At 38.2% G+C, this 16,346-nt stretch overlaps 1 protein-coding gene across 2 annotated transcripts; it reads right to left on the minus strand.

Moving 5' to 3' along the window:
- Positions 1 to 3,597: 3,597 nt before the first annotated feature.
- Positions 3,598 to 16,270, minus strand: THAP6 (THAP domain containing 6; the record flags this gene model as incomplete). Of its 2 annotated transcripts, XM_080697564.1 has the most annotated exons (4): positions 3,598 to 3,837; positions 8,035 to 8,160; positions 13,906 to 14,113; positions 16,191 to 16,270. In XM_080697564.1, 4 exons carry the CDS (start codon positions 16,268 to 16,270, stop codon positions 3,598 to 3,600), a joined length of 654 nt encoding a protein of 217 aa, XP_080553690.1. The 2 variants fall into 2 exon arrangements, with proteins under 2 accessions (XP_080553690.1, XP_080553691.1); XM_080697565.1 differs by lacking the exon at positions 8,035 to 8,160.
- Positions 16,271 to 16,346: the final 76 nt, after the last annotated feature.

The raw sequence follows: 16,346 nt of genomic DNA on the forward strand, positions 1-16,346 counted from the left end.
TTTTTTTTTTTTTTTTTTTTTACAGTACTAGGGATGGAACTCTTGGGCAATCTACCTCTGAGCAACACCTCCAGCCCTATTTTTTAGTCTTTATGTATTTTTGTGGTACTGGGAATGGAATCCAGGGGCTTTTCTACCTCCAGGCTATATTCCCAGACCTACTTTATGTTTTATTAGGAAACAGGGTCTCACTAAGAGACCTCACTGAGAACCTAAGTATCTGAGTCCGGCTTCAAACCTTTGCGATCCTCCTGTCTCATCAGCTTCCCAAGTACTGGGATTATAAGTGTGCGCCACCACACCTGGTGGTCTTTTTGTTTTTGAAACAGGGTCTCACTGAGTTGTGAAGGGCCTTGCTAAGTAGCTGAGGCCATCCACAAACTGCGATCCTCCAGTCTCAGCATGCTGAATGCATGCGCTGCCACCCCCAGCTCCAGTGGAATTTAAAAAAATTTACAGTTTATTATATTGATTATGTTAATTCATGGAGATGAGCGAAAAGTGACTAGTAAAATGGAGGCCTTGATAAAGCACATGTGCTCTAAAAGGGGAGAGAAAAACCTACAAAATCAGAGCTGGATATGGTGTGCATGCTGAGACAAGAGGACTGCAGGTTCAAGGCCAGCCTCAGCAATTTAGCAGGGCACTCCACAACTTAGGGAGACCATTTCAAAATAAAAAGTAAAATAAGGCTAGGGGTATAGAGGTAGAATGCTCCTGGGTTCAATCCTCAGCACCACAAAACTGAAACAAAACAAAAACCTACAAAATTCAGGGGCCTTCAATATGAGTAAAATTTTGGGAGAGGTGTGTCCAATGATCTGGCACATACTAGGACATCCTTCCCTTTTAAAGTAAAAGACAAATTATTACAACTTGCACACCCTACTATAAAGACATAAGCACGATGCTTCCTAAGTCTCTCTGAGTTTTGATGGCAGCATATTTCACACTTAGAAATATTGTTATTCCCTATATACTGGGTAGCAGGAGAGGCTGCCAGTTTTAAGAGAGGCCCAGTGTAGGATGGGGCTGTTATGGCTATTTCATATTGTGGTCTGACCCAAGACAGCCATTTTGGTTATCTAACCTGGGTGAACAATATTAGAGTATTGTGGATATAAAAGATGCAGAAGAAATGAAAGTAAAACCCATGTATATGTACTCTTCATTTTTCTCTACCCATTCTATTGAATAACAATGTATAAGAATCACATGACACATTACTAGAGAAAATATTTTATTTTTCAAATAAATAATGGATTTTCACTCCTCAATTATTTCTGTAAGAATTTTAAGTTTTTATTAAAACTAACTAAATATATATTTAATAGGTTCATCTTTTATCAAGTTAAAGACTATGGTATAATTATCTTTAGTAACCAACGTCTATTTTCAGAAATTTAAACTTGATATGAAGAAAAATGCCACATTAAGTCCTTCGTACCTGATTTGGTACTAATGTAGAATTGCAGTATTGGTGTGTTCCGGATCCAGAAGCCTATGACCTTTAAAAGCAAACTGGAAGCCTTGCCAGCACTGGCTGCCTGAAAGACCTCTGGATGAGGGATGCTCTTCCTGGAAAGAATGGGGCTGGAATGTTTGGGAGAGAGGACTGAGGTATACACTGTGTTCAGGCATTTCTTTTGAGTGGCAGGTGGTGAGGACCTATTTTTTATGTCATATTTCTATTGGTAACCATTTGTCCATAAGAATAAAGAGCAAGTAGGCAGCTCTGGGTCCTTAATGATGGTGATATTTTATTCACAGTCATTTATTTCGCAGTGATGCTTTGTCTAATGAAAAAGAAAAGGACTGTGTTCACTTGAACACAAGTAACAAAAGTGACCTGTGGCAAGTGGAGTGTGGGCCTTTATTTTTGGGAAAAATTTCCAGACTTATTCTAAGCAACTAGTAGAGTGTAGAATCTGGAGATACTGTGTTTAGATTTTTACTTTCCTTTTTGTCTATCTGACTTCACTTTATATGTTCAAATAAGATGAAGAAAAAATTTTCTACCTTTATCAAAATGTCTTCATACCTAAGATGATACCCAAAACTTTCATTAGAGTGCCCATTATGGATTCAAAATTAAACAACTGATATAAATAATGGGTACTTAAATGGGTACTTAATGAACAATTTTTTTAAAGGAGTAAAAAGATAGAAATTCAGTGATTTCCTCTTAGCATAATGCTTATCTTGCAAATGTGGGTAAAAATCTCACTTAGAGGGAAGTTTGGAATTCTACATAAAAGTGCAACATGCATTAAGACGCAGAAAATTCTTAAATACAAAAAAATCAAGTGACCATATCCTTATTGATAGTAATATAACAGAAATAAAAGTACATGAACAAATTAGTACAAAACACAGTTCATTTCTCTTTAACACAATGACAACTGATACTTGAATGTTTACTACAGCACAGACTTCTGGGTAAGGATCATCTATATACATCTGCTTCAAAGGACAGTGTGACTGTGGCCAGTAGTTTTTATTCGAATCCACAGTATTTGTGAGTCTTAATTCCAGTTGTTTTAGTAAGAAATTAGGAGAGAAGCTAAATTTCTGATGCTTGAATCAGAAAATAGCTAACAGCTATTCTTTTGTATATTTGGTAAGAATCTATTCTAAAACTACTGCTTTACATACTATTTCTCTAAAAGCCTTTGAACAGTACCCTCCTAATTCCTATTTTATAGGAAGATATTTACTAATTTTATTATGCTAATTTTAATTAGCATATTTACTAATTTTAAATGGTTTCTTCTATATTTTAAAAAATGCCAGCAATATCAGTTTCTATAAAATACAAAGCAGCATTACAAGTATTCAGCTAGTTCTGACATTTAGATTTTGATAAAATGTTGTTAGTGCAACTAACCATTTAAAAATCAAAATCATGACCTCCTTTTTGTTTCACATCCAAGTGCCCTTATGAGGAGTAATGATATACTGTGCTGAGAAATGGAGACCTTGTGAAGAGTTTTCTTAAATTGGTGCTTATATTTAAAAGTCAACCAATTTTTACCATGTGTAATTTTCCAGGCCAGTGCCTTAGGCAGCCTTGAAAAGATCCTTTAGTATTATTAGTAACTAAAACACCTAGGGTTGGATCCAAGATGGATGTGTATTATAAACAAATTCTGCTTTATAGTAAAATACAATTAAAATAAAATTCAATGTACTTACCATAAAGCATATATATAAGGTGTTTGTAGCCAAAAATCTGATGCTGCTGAAGTATCCAGTTCCTACCACTATATAGCTTAGTTAGCTAATTTGATATTTCCTTATTTTTGTGGAACTTTCTTGAGGTTTGAACATCTTACAATAGTGACCTCGCACTAGTTTAGGTCTATAAAGACATAATTATCACAAGTCACAAAAAAACATGATAAATACCACATATTTTTGCACATCTTCAAGTCTTTGGACAACAACTATAATGTATAAAGCTCCAGAGGATCCAAAGAGGTACTTCCAATGATGGGTGTTATCTAGTAATGGTACATGAGAATTATTTTCTAAAAAAGTTGAATCAATGTCAATTTTAGTTAAGAACATAACATGAAACTACTTCATGAGAGAGTCTCACTCTATGCTCTCCTGACAACACTCCCAACAGAAAGCGTCCAGTCTATTTGCTGTTTCTTGACTGATCAGACATTCGTCCTTTAATTCCCTGATTGTCTTCCTCAATGATTTTTGGAAATGTTTTTCTCGGTCTAACACATTCCGTAGGCTTTCCTTGGTATCCTCTAGCTCGCTGATCACATGATCTAATTTATGCTTAAGTTTCTTTGGACTGTCCATTACACTGTAGCTATGCTCCTAAAAACATAAACACCAAGATATTAAATCAGACAGAGAAGTAGTTAGATGAAAGCTTATTACTAGGCTCCAGTTATTTCTTCACTTATGATGCTTAGAGATTTTGAAGCTGGTAATATTTAGAAGCTTAAAGAATACAGGAAGAGAATGGAGGTGGATGGGATATTTAGCGTGCCTCAAGTGCTGTTTTTTCTATGGCTAGGTATATATGAACACAGAACATTATGGATGGGAAGCAGTTCTCATCTGGGGGTTTGTTATCTGTCATGAACATCATGACCCTTGCAACTACTACATAGCTTTCATTAGTTAAGTGAAGCACTGAGAATAAACTTAACCTTTATCAAATACAAATGGTTAAATTTTTAACTGAGTTACTTCATTTTGGTGAATATTTTACTTTGTGAAAAACTCATGAGGATTGCATGCAGCAGGTCCTCAAGGCTGGGGGGTAGGGCTGTAGAGAGGACTCTGGTTTTAGAATTTTAAAAAGACAGCCTAGTGTGGTGGGACAGGCCTGTAATCTCAGTACTTGGGAGGCTGAGACAGGAGAATCATAGGTTCAAGGCTAGTCTCAGCAACTTAGCAAGGCCCTCAGCAACTTAGTGAGACTGTTTCCAAATAAAATAAAATAGAACTGGGGGCGTAACTTAGAGGTAGATTATCCCTGGGTTCAAACTCTAGTACCAAAATAAATAAATAAATAAGATAAAATTTAAGTCTTCTTAGTATTTATTATGATTATGCTTAAGTTTGCTGGGATTTTTTTCATTTCATTTGAAAATTGGAAAATATCACTGAGATGTAAAGGTACTGTAATGTTTTTCAAAAGCTGTTGCTTAATAAGATTAATAATTAAGTTATTAATCTGACTCTTTTGTTTCTAGCCCTGAGAAAGTAACAGAGTGGGCTGATTTTTACCCAGAAGAAACAATGCACAGACAAAAGATGTAAAACATCATTTTGAAGATAATGGTTATCAGGCATGGAAGGCAGCCCTCTGACTGCCCCAGGCTCTTGCCTCCCAGTTTGCAGGCCTCAGGGCAAGGAGGGAGAACCCATGCTGAACCGGCAGATACAGTAAAACAAGAAAAAGAAATGAAAGAAGCCGGGGTGTGGTGGCGCATGCTTGTAATCCCAGCATTCAGGAGACAGGAGGATCATGGTTTGTAGACAGCCTCAGCTACTTAGTGAGGCCAGCCTCAGTTACTTAGTAATGCCTTCTGCAACTCAGTGAGACCCAGTTTCAAAATAAAAAGAATAAAAAATAGGGCAGGGGGTGTAGCCCGGAGGTCGAATGCCCCTGGATTCCATCCCCAGACCCACACACAAAAAATGAAAGAGCTGGGTGTGGTGTACACCTGCAATCCCAGTACTTGGGAGACTGAGAAAGGACAGTATGTTCAAGACTAACGTCGGGCGTGGTGGCGCACGCCTGTAATCCCAGCGCTTGGGAGGCTGAGACAGGAGGATCGCACAGGTTCGCAGCCAGCCTCAGCTACTTAGTGAGGCTCTCAGCAACGCAGTGAGACCCTGTTTCCAAATAAAGTATTAAATAGTATCTGGGAGTGTAGCCTGGAGGTTCCATCCCCAGTACCACAAAAAAAAAAAAAAAAAAAAAAGACCAGCCTCAGCATCTTAGCCAGGCTTGCAGCAACATAGTGACACCCTGTTTCAAAATAAAAAATCAAATATGCCTGGGAGTACAGCTCTGAGGTAGAATGCTCCTGAGTTTGATCCCCAGTGTCACAAAAAATAAAAAATAACGAGAGATGCAAATCAAACCTACCCTGAGATTTCACCTAACTCCAACTAGACTGGCAACCATTCAAAACACAAACAACAAATGTTGGTGAAGATGTAGAGAAGTGGGAACTCTTAATTCATTGATGGTGGGATTGAAAATTAGTGCAACCACTTTGGAAAACACTATGGAGAATGCTCAGAAGAATAGGAACGAACCTACCATATAATCCAGCAACACCACTTCTGGGTATCTACCCAAAAGAATGGAAACCAAACTACCAAACTAATGCATGTGTATCTATGTTTATAGTCATACAAGTCACAATTTTCAAACTATGAAACCAGCCAAGATGTCCATCAAGAGATGAATGGATCACAGAACTATGGGATATGTACACAATGGAATTTTACTCAGCCATAAAGAAAAAACAATTATGTCATTTACAGGGAAATGGATGGAACTGGAGGACATTATGCTAAGTGAGATGAGTCAGTCACAAAAAGTAAGAAACTGGATGATCTCCGTAATATGCAGAAGCTAGGGAGAATATGGGTCAGAGAAAGAACTCTAGATGAAGGATAAACCATAGATGAGCAAATAAGGTGACCTGAGGGGGACTGGAAGGGGAAGGGGAAATTCTCTAATGTACCTGATGTACATTTCTAAATATATCAAAGTCAATCAGTAAGCCAAACATGAGAAAGAGGGGAGGGAGAGGGAATTGGGGAAGGGCTAAATGATTGATGTGTGCATACATGCCTCTACCATCTTGTACTCCATTAGATGTATGATTACAATGCACCAATAAAAAATTTAATAAAGAAAGCAATGAAAGGTATCCATATTAGGAAAAATTAAAACTATCTTTAATCATAGAGCACATGACAATTTATGTAGAAAATCTGATGACCTCTACAAAAAAATTTACTATGTGAGTTGAAAAGTGTGCCAGATATAAGTTCAATATATAAAAATACATTGCATTTTCATATTCTAGCAGCAAACAAAATGCCATTATAATAGCTCTAATCATACAAAATACCAAAAGATAAACCTGACAAAGTGAAATATTTGTGTGCAGAAAACAATAAAGCAATGCTGAGAGAAATTATACCTACATAAATGGAGACATTATAAGTTGATGTGTTGACAGACTTACTCTCATTAAGGTGTTAATTCTTTCCAAATGGATTTTTTGGCTTAAAAAAAACTAGTCAAAACTTTGGCAGATTTTTCTGGTAAAAATTTACAAGTGAGCTGGGCGTAGTGGCGCACACTTGTAATCCCCGCGCTTGGGAGGCGGAGACAGGAGGATCGCTCAGGTTTGAAGCCAGCCGCGCTGGCTTAAGAGACCCTGTTTCCAAATAAAATATAAAATAGGTCTGGGAGTGTAGCCTGGAGGTAGAAGGGTTCCATCCCCAGTACCACCAAAACAAAACAAAACAAACAAACAAATTACAAAGGGATGCTGAAATTCACATACATATGCCTAAAGAGGAACCTATAATAGGCAAAAAAAAAAAAAAAAAACCCTTTGAAAAAACAAAGTGGGAGGACTAATGCTGCCTCATTTTAGGAATTATTATAAGTTAGAGTAAACCGGGGGTGGTGGCGCATGTTTGTAATCCCAGTACTTGGGAGGCTGAGACAGGAGGATCACAGGTACAAGGCCAGCCTCAGCTAAAACTTAGTGAGGCTCTTAACAACTTAGTGAGACCATGTTTAAAAAAAAAAAAAAAAAAAGGCCTGGGGGTATAGCCCAGAGGTAGAAGGCCCTGGGTTCCATCCTTAGTACCAACACACACGCACACACAAAAAGCTATAAAGCCAGGCATGGTGGTGCACACTTGTAATCCCAGCATTTGGGAGGCTGAGACAGGAAGATCTCAGTGAGACCCTGTTTCAAAATAAAGAATAAAAAATAGGGCTGGAGGTGTCTCTCAATGATAGAATGCTCCTGGGTTCCATCCCCAGTACCAAAAAAAAAAAAAAAAAAAAAAAGCTATAGTAAAATAGATTTAAAGACTAATTGTGGCCTTAACATGAAGAAGCAACAGATGAATAACAAATGTCAGTTTGAATAGCCTGTATGACTAGTCAAGAAAACCTAAAGACATAGCTACTTTTATTTCCAAATAGAAAACACAATACTTAAAAGGGACAAATTGATTATTTTCTTGGTATAAACATCCTGTGATCCTGTGAACACATTCTTTAAATATGTAACCAAAAGATGAACTACGTCTATATTGTGCGTGCGCACTCACACACACACACATATATATGACAATGACCTGCGAGTTGATTTATTTGGAGATGTTAAATATTTTAAAAAATCTCAACTCTTAAAATCTTTGTATTTTTTGCTAGGATTTGAAGTTTGATCCTAATGGAGAGGACATGTTCATCTTAAAAGTGTTAAAACTAGTTCAGTAAGTAATTTTACTTACAAAAATGAACTGGGATTGGAATTCTTCAATACACGAGGAAGCACCAACAAGCTGGTGATTGTGGTTTGTGACTGGAAGGGTTTTGAGGGTGAAGTTTTTTCTACAATGAAGAGTTTCTCTTTTCTCCTGTTAACAACAATTAGTAACAATCATTGAGATATTTTAACTTTTCTTAATCTGTGTAGTAAAATTGGTACTGACAGGTTGGGTAAACGGCTGGGGGACCCCAACTGGCATCATCTTACCCGGCTAAAAAGAGTTCCATTACGACAGTCCCGTGACAAATTCTCTTGCACAGTGTTGGGGCCTACTAAGCTTCATTTTTCTCAGCATAATTCTCTTTGATGTTTTATTTATCAGATCCACTTGTTCACATACTATGGTGCTCTCCCTCTTCAGATGCCATACTGTCATAATGCCTCATCTGCTAAAGTCTCCTCGAGCACACATCACCAAGCTGTCCAGGGTAACCTCCAACTCACGCTGCAGCCATACTCCCACTTGCCCACTTCTAGAGGACCCAACCTCTCCTGGCCGAGGGGCCCCCTTGAGACGTCCCTTGAGAGCAGGAAGTAGTTTAAGATTCGAATCTCCACCCATTATCACCAAAAGGCCGGGATGACAGGTTGGGTCCCTCCCCGCCGGGCCGGGACCTTAGAAAAGGACGAGACTCTGCTGGGTGATATCGTGAGACAGGCGATATTGCGAGGGGCAGAGTTTCCACGCATAGCCCCATCCACAAGATATAAACTTTAAAAGGAAGGGCATTTCCTTTCCTGCGGCGGAGGAACTCAGAGGTCTTTAGGAGGATCCAGCTCCTATCCCCGAGAGAAGACCGTCTTAAAATTCTTTTTGGCACACTGGTCTCTCTTGCCTTTTTTATTGCACCTAAAAAACTTAACAGGTACCACATTTCTTTTCACGGGAATTGCTTTTAGAAGTCAGTAAATTTAGGCCAGGCGTGGTGGTGCACGCTTGTAATCACAGCAATTGGGAGGCTGAGACAGAAGGATTGCAGTTTGGAGACAGCCTTAGCTACTTAGCAAGACCCTTTGCAACTCAGTGAGACCCTGTTTCAAAATAAAGAATAAAAAATAGGGTTGGGGTATAGCTTGAAGATAGATGAAATTCTACACAGATAATTTACATAAACATGACAATCACGAGGAACTGCAAAAAGAACAGGAATATTTATATCATCTTAAAGGGGAGAAAGCTAAATAAGGTTATATGGTACAAGAAAATATATATACTTGTCTATGTAAAAAAGTCTGAATTTGAAAAAATATAAAACAAAATTAATCAATGCCATAACCAGAACTAAAGACAAATAACAAAACGTAAACATAGAGCAGATGGCAGTTAGATTGAAATTGTTAGTATGTTTTCAAAAAACAGCTTAGAAAAAGATAAGCATAAAAGAGGACCTAAGTAACAATACAAATACAAATGTTCTAAAATAAAGGTGAAAAGCCGGGTGTGGCGGCTCACGCTTGTGATCCTAGCATTCGGGAGGCTGATGCCGGAGGATCGCGGTTCGCAGACAGCCTCAGCTACTTAGGCCCTCTGCAATTTAGTGAGACCTATTTCAGATTAAAGAATAAAAACTAGGGCAGTGTGTGTAGCTCAGAGGTCGAATGCCCCTGGGTTCCATCCCCAGACCCGCAAAAAATAAAATAAATAAATAAATGTGAATTAATTAAAAAAACAATGAAGTCATAAAATAGTAAAATCAGACTAAGAAAAAAATATACAATGAATACATAAAATGTAGAAACTCATTAGTATTCAAAGATGAATTAAAACAATAAGATGATATTTTTTTTTGTTTGCCTAACAATTTTAGCAAAGGTGAAGAAATCAACTTATCCCAAAGAATAGAGTGGGTAGATAGGTTTATGTATAGCCAGTGTGAGAGTAGGTTGGTACAAGCTTCCTAGTGAGTCTCTGGGAGAGCGACATCTAAAGCAAAGCTTTAAAACTCTGTATAATCTTTGACTCAGCAAAAATGTTTAGGCTTATTTCAAGGAAATAAAGATATGAATGAAGATTTAGCCACAAGAATATTCCTTCCCTGGTTGTTAGAGGAATCCTAAACATAATACTGAGGACTGATTACATAAACCATTGTTCATATGTGGGATTACCTCTATATGGTCGTTAAAAATGAGCTATAAAATGGACACCACCACTGCTCGTAAGAATGTAGACCAAAAAAGCTTTAGCATGCTGAGGGTGGGTAGGACTAAAATTTGAAAAACCACTTTGGAAAACTATGGCAATACCTATTCAAACTGAACATATATATCCTAAGACCCAGGAATTCCTATTTGTATATACGTGCACCAAAAAACATGGTAAAAATGTTCACAGCTGTTTCATTTATAATAGCATCAAAATGAATAGCAAATACTTATCAAGAGCAAAACGAAGAAACTGGTTTATTAAAATAATGAAATACTGTAAAGAAAATAAATGGACAGTAGCCACATGCTACATGGGTGAATCATATAAAATGTTGAGCTGAAGAAGCCTGAGCACATACTGTAGGTAGAACTCCCATTTATATAACTGATAGTGATAGAAGTGAGGACAGTAGTTACCTTTGAGGGGATAGTAAATGGAAAACACCATGATGGAGGCTTCTGGAGCATTGGCAATGTTTTATATCTTGGTCTGAGCAGAGTGTATTCACTTTTGAAAATTCACCCATCTAAATACCTATGATGGTACTCATGTACTATCATGTACATGCATATACTTAATAAAAAAGTTCTATATAGATTTCTATTAAACATGTGATCTATAACCTGTAGCAAAATCACATAAAGTACCTGTTAAAAAGTACAGATGTCTAACCAGCAGGTGATGCACACATGTAATCCCAGTACTTGGGAGGCTGAGACAGAACTGCAGGTTCACAGCAATCTCAGCAACTTAGCACTAGGACTTCTGCAACTTAGTGAGACCATTTCAAAATAAAAAATAAAATAAGGCTGGGATGTAACCTAGAGGTAGAATGCCCCTAGGTTCAATCCCTGGCACTACAAATAAAAAAGTACTGATGTCTAGACTCTAACCCAAACTAACTGAATCAAATTCTCTGGAAATGGAGCAGAGGAGTCTGTATTTTCTTTTTTTCTTTTTTCTTTTTTTTTTTGGTAGTACCGGAGATGGAAGCCAGGGGTTTTCTACCTTCGGGCTATACTCCCAGACTTTTTTTTTATAATTTTATTTTATTTTAATTTTTTTTAATTAAAAAAAATTTTTTTGGTGGTTGCCGGGAGTGGTGGCGCACACTTGTAATCCCCCCCGCTTGGGAGGCAGAGACAGGAGGAACGCGCAGGTTTGAAGACAGCCACGCACGCTGGCTTAGGAGACCCTGTTTCCAAATTAAAAAAAAAATGTAAAAATAGGTCTGGGAGTGTAGCCCGGAGGTAGAAGGGCTTCCAGGAACCCCAGTGCCACCAAAAAAAAAAAAATAGGTTGGGCATGGTGGTGCACGCTTGTAATCCTTGCGCTTGGGAGGCAGAGAAAGGAGGATCACGCAGGTTCGAAGCCAGCTGTGCTGGCTTAAGAGACCCTGTTTCCAAATAAAATATAAAATAGGTCTGGGAGTGTAGCCCAGAGGTAGAAGGGTTCCATCCCCAGCACCATCAAAAAAAAAAAAAAATTTTTTTTTTGGTGGTGCTGGAGGTGGAACTCAGAGGCTATCTACCTCCAGGCTATACTCCCAGACCTTTTTTATATTTTATGTGGAAACAGGGTCTCACTAAGTTGCTGAGAACCTCACTGAGTAGCTGAGTCTGGCTTTGAACCTGTGCGGTCCTCCTGTCTCAGCCTCCCAAGCGCGGGGATTACAAGCTTGCGCCACCATGCCCAGCGTATAATTTTATTTGGAAACAGGGTCTAAGTTGCTAAGAGCCTCACTAAGTAGCTAAGGCTGGCTCCAAACCTGTGCAATCCAGAGGAGTCTGTATTTTAAATAAACTCTCTGAATAATTCTTGTAGACTAAAGTTTGAAACTGATTGTTGTGGAAAAATATTTAATATCATGGAGAGTAGTAGCTCAGAGTGGACTCTGGGAACAAAACACCTGGGTTCAAATTTACCTCTGCTGTTTAAAAGCTGTGTGGCCTGGGAAAGGCAGTGCAGGTGTCTGGGATCCCATTTCCTCAAGTGACAAAATGAGAATGATAAGAGAATTTACCTTAAATGTTTGTCTCAAGGACTAAATGAGTTTATATGTAAAGTGCTTAGAATAGTGCCTGAAACACAGCAAGCACTGTAGAAATGTAAAAATAAAAAACCAAAAAATCAAATGAAGAACAGCATAATCCTACTTTTGTAGGATTATCTACAAAAACATACATGAATTTATATAAAACACATGCAAATAACTGGAAAGCTATGTATCGAGAGTGTTTATAGTATGATATATGGGTAATCTATTTTATTTTTTGCTTCTTCATTTAAATTCCTATAATGAAAAATTTGTTATAAAGAAGTAGTTCTTGAAAATTAGCAATTTATGGTTTATTATGCTCGTATTTTTTAAAGTCTTCTTTACAGCTAGAAGAGACTGCTGGTAAAAAAAATCTTTAAAGGGAAGTGCATAAAATATTGTACATTTATTAATAAGGAAGAAAGTGAAGCATTCCCTATGTAATCACTTGAGTACTGAATATGAGCAATCAGTTACAGGGCTGACCAGGAGCAGGTGTACTTTTGGACTACCTTCATTTTTTTTTTTTTTTTTTTCCCTGTGGTACTAGGGATGGAACCCAAGGGCCTTCTACCTCTAGTTTACACTCCCAGGCCTATTTTCGTATTTTATTGGAAGCAGGGTCTCGCTAAGTTGCTGAGCGCTTCACTCAGTAGCTGAGGCTGGCTTCGAACCTGTGCGATCCTCCTGTCTCAGCCTCCCAAGCACTGGATTACAAGCATGTGCCACCATGCCCAGCATTACCTGCCAAGTTTTTAGCTCTTAGGAAGGAGAGACCTTCATGAAGGCTCTCTTTGAATTTTCCACATTGCACATTGGAACCAATCAGTCCATGGTTTTTGCAAGCAAATATATTCTCAGGTATGTGTCAAGAGAGAGGGTGAGGGTAAGGCAGCTAACTCATGGCACTATCACTGAGAAAACCCAGAATTCAACCAGTTTACTTATTCAAACCTTCTATTTTCTTTCTCTGACCTCTTCTCTCTTTTCTTTCTCCTAGTGTTCTTTTCCCTCTTCATCCTACCCAAGGATTTAAACTTGTATGTATGTGACTACTCTTGGACGTATGTTTTGGTCCTGTTAGTAGTTTTTTTTGTGTGTGGGTCTGGGGATGGAACGCAGGGGCATTTGACCTCCGAGCTACACCCCCTGCCCTGTTTTGTATTTTTATTTGGAAGTAGGGTCTGAGTTGCGGAGGGCCTCACTAAGTAGCTGAGGCTGTCAGCAAACCGCAATCCTCCCGGTCTCAGCCTCCGGAATGCTGGGATTAAAAGCGTGCACCACCACGCCCGGCTTTTGTTAGTAGTTTTGCTCTTGACGTCTTGAGGACTGCCGATATGAAAATTCAGTACAATCTTATGTTGATACCCATTTTTTAAGACACAAATCTTGAGTTATGTCAACCCTTAAAGTTGGTCAACTTTACTAAACCTTAGTAATGTACCAATATTTATGAGTGGTTACTGATGAAATACTCTTCCTAAACATTATGAAAGTGGAAGCTGCCATGTATAAATTTAAAAACTCAAAAGAATTCACTTCAAATCAATAAGCAAACAATAAAAATGTGGGCAAGAGTGGTGAAGGTTCTTTGATAGTATCACAGAAAGTGAGTACTGACTGTAAGTGGCATCTCAGAAACAAACCTGTAAGTGATATGGAGAATCAAAGATAGAAGGGATGACTCCAGGCTTCAGTTTAATATTTGGAGCACTTCTGTCAAAATCTGTCTTCTTAAAGTGCCTTGAACACAACACATCTCCTTTTTTAGGCTCCCAGATGCCTGCAGCGTTCACATCAAGTCTTTTCATTGCTAATACCCATTTCCTTTTCATATTTTCATCTGTGGGGAACCTAAAAAAAAAGAAAAAAAAATACAAAATGTATTTAAAAACCAAGCACTGTTGATGTGTATTTGAATTAAAACTCTCTTACATGACTGTGGCTCAACTGATTCCTTAACTAGATTGCTGGTTATAATTGCTATTGTAATTCTTGGGAATTATAATACCCAGGAAATTATGATTCATATTTGTGTAACTTAGTTTTTTTTGTGGTACTGGGTACTGAACCAATGGGTGTTCTACCTCTGAGATACACCCCCAGCTCTATTTATTTTTTATTTTGAAACAGGGTCCCATTAAGTTGCTAGGCTGGCCCTGAACCTGCAATCCTCCTGTCTTAGCCTCCTAAGAACTGGAATTATAGGTGTATGCCACCATGCCTGGCTTATAACTCAAGTTTTAATATTCAGATTTTCTGGCTATTTGGATAACTTATTTATTGATTGATTGATTTATGTTTGCGGTGCTGGGGATGAAACGCAGGGGCACTGTACCTCTGAGCTACACCCCCAGCCCTAATTTTTAGTCTCTATTTTTGAAATAGGGTCTCACTAAGTTGTTAAGGGCCTCACTAAGTGGCTGAAGCTGTCTGTGAACCGCGATCTCCGGTCTCAGCCTCCCGAATGCTTGGATTACAAGTGTGTGCCACCACGCCGGGCTGTAACTCAGTTTTATTTATTTATTTATTTATTTATTTATTTATTTATTAATTATTTTTGATGGTACTGGGGATGGAACCCTTCTAACTCTGGGCTACACTCCCAGACCCATTTTTTAAAAAATATTTTATTTGGAAACAGGGTCTCTTAAGCCAGTGAGGCTGGCTTTGAACCTGTGTGATCCTCCTGTTTCCGCCTCCCAAGCGTGGGGATTACAAGTGTGTGCCACCATGCCCGGCTGTAACTCAGTTTTAATATTCAGAATTTTCAGACAATCATTTTGCAGACAGGTGATTTTATTTAAAATGTCCTCATAGCTGGGTGTAGTGGTGCACGCTTGTAATCCCAGCATTTGGGAGGCTGAGACCGGAGGATCGTGGCTTACGAACAGCCTCAGCTACTTAGCGAGGCCCTCCGCAACTCAGTGAGACCCTGTTTCAAAATATAGAATAAAAAATTGGGCAGAGGGGTGTAGCTTGGAGGTCAAATGCCTCTGGGTTCTATCCCCAAACCCGCAAAAAAAAAAAAAAAAAAATCCTCATAAAGTTTTTAAGGATATTTAGCACTTTGTAGTAAGATATACAATCGAAGGGCTTTCTTCATTTATAGGTGGTAAGGAGTATCGCTTGGGCCTTTTCCTGTTTCAAGTGACATCCAGTGTACCCTCAGTGAGTAGCATCTTCTGTACTTTCATTCTCCTGTGAGTATCAGAACACTGCTTAGCACAGCATTTGGCAGAGAGTAAGTCTATAAATGCTCAGTGAATGAATGCAGAAAAAGGCTACAGGGTCTGCAGTTCTGTAGATCAGAATAATTTGAGAGATCTGAAGGCCAATAATCATTTCTTTCCTAATTTTCCAAGTGAATTCAAATTTATTTTGGAATAAAGTAGGGAGGTCACACTCATTTTTCATTTCCATATAGTTAGTAAAGTAGCTAGCAGAATTTCTCTAGCACACAGCTCAGTGCTTGGCACAAAAGCAGCAAAATGAACCTAGCAAACAAACTATTATTAAACCCTATTACTCCTCTCCTATGGCTGTCAGGAGAATGCTAAAATATTACATCAGAATTATCTAGACTTATCTGCAATGTAGCTAATGAACACTTGGTCTGAACTTGTAATTTACATCTTATAATCGATGCTTGATCTATTTCTAAATAGAAAAGATGACATATTTGAGTAAAGGCTCTTCAGGTTGTAAACTACAAGTAAACAAGATTGAACTTTAACTTGCTTCTGATACCTTGGTACTCTATACAACTTTTACCGAAATGATAGAAGTTTCAAAATATCATGGTCACTTCAAACTTAATAAGGCTATTTAGATGGGACCTGAGAACCAAAGTTCAAAATTGAAGACTGAAGTAGAACTGTCGGCTTTTCATAACAGTCAAAAGTACTTGGCTTAACTACAGCCCTCTTACACATGAAATGTCAGTCCTTTCAACTTGGAATTTGGCAAACAGCGAGATGCACATCCAATGGCGGAGCAACATTTCACCATGATTTTAGCAACTCATAACAGAACTGAAAAAAAAAATCAAAATGTAAGAGTTAGTAACGTCGAGGCTAAAGGGGAA

This window comes from Muscardinus avellanarius (genome assembly GCF_963383645.1).
Source record: "Muscardinus avellanarius genome assembly, chromosome: 6".
Taxonomy (NCBI): Eukaryota; Metazoa; Chordata; class Mammalia; order Rodentia; family Gliridae; genus Muscardinus; species Muscardinus avellanarius.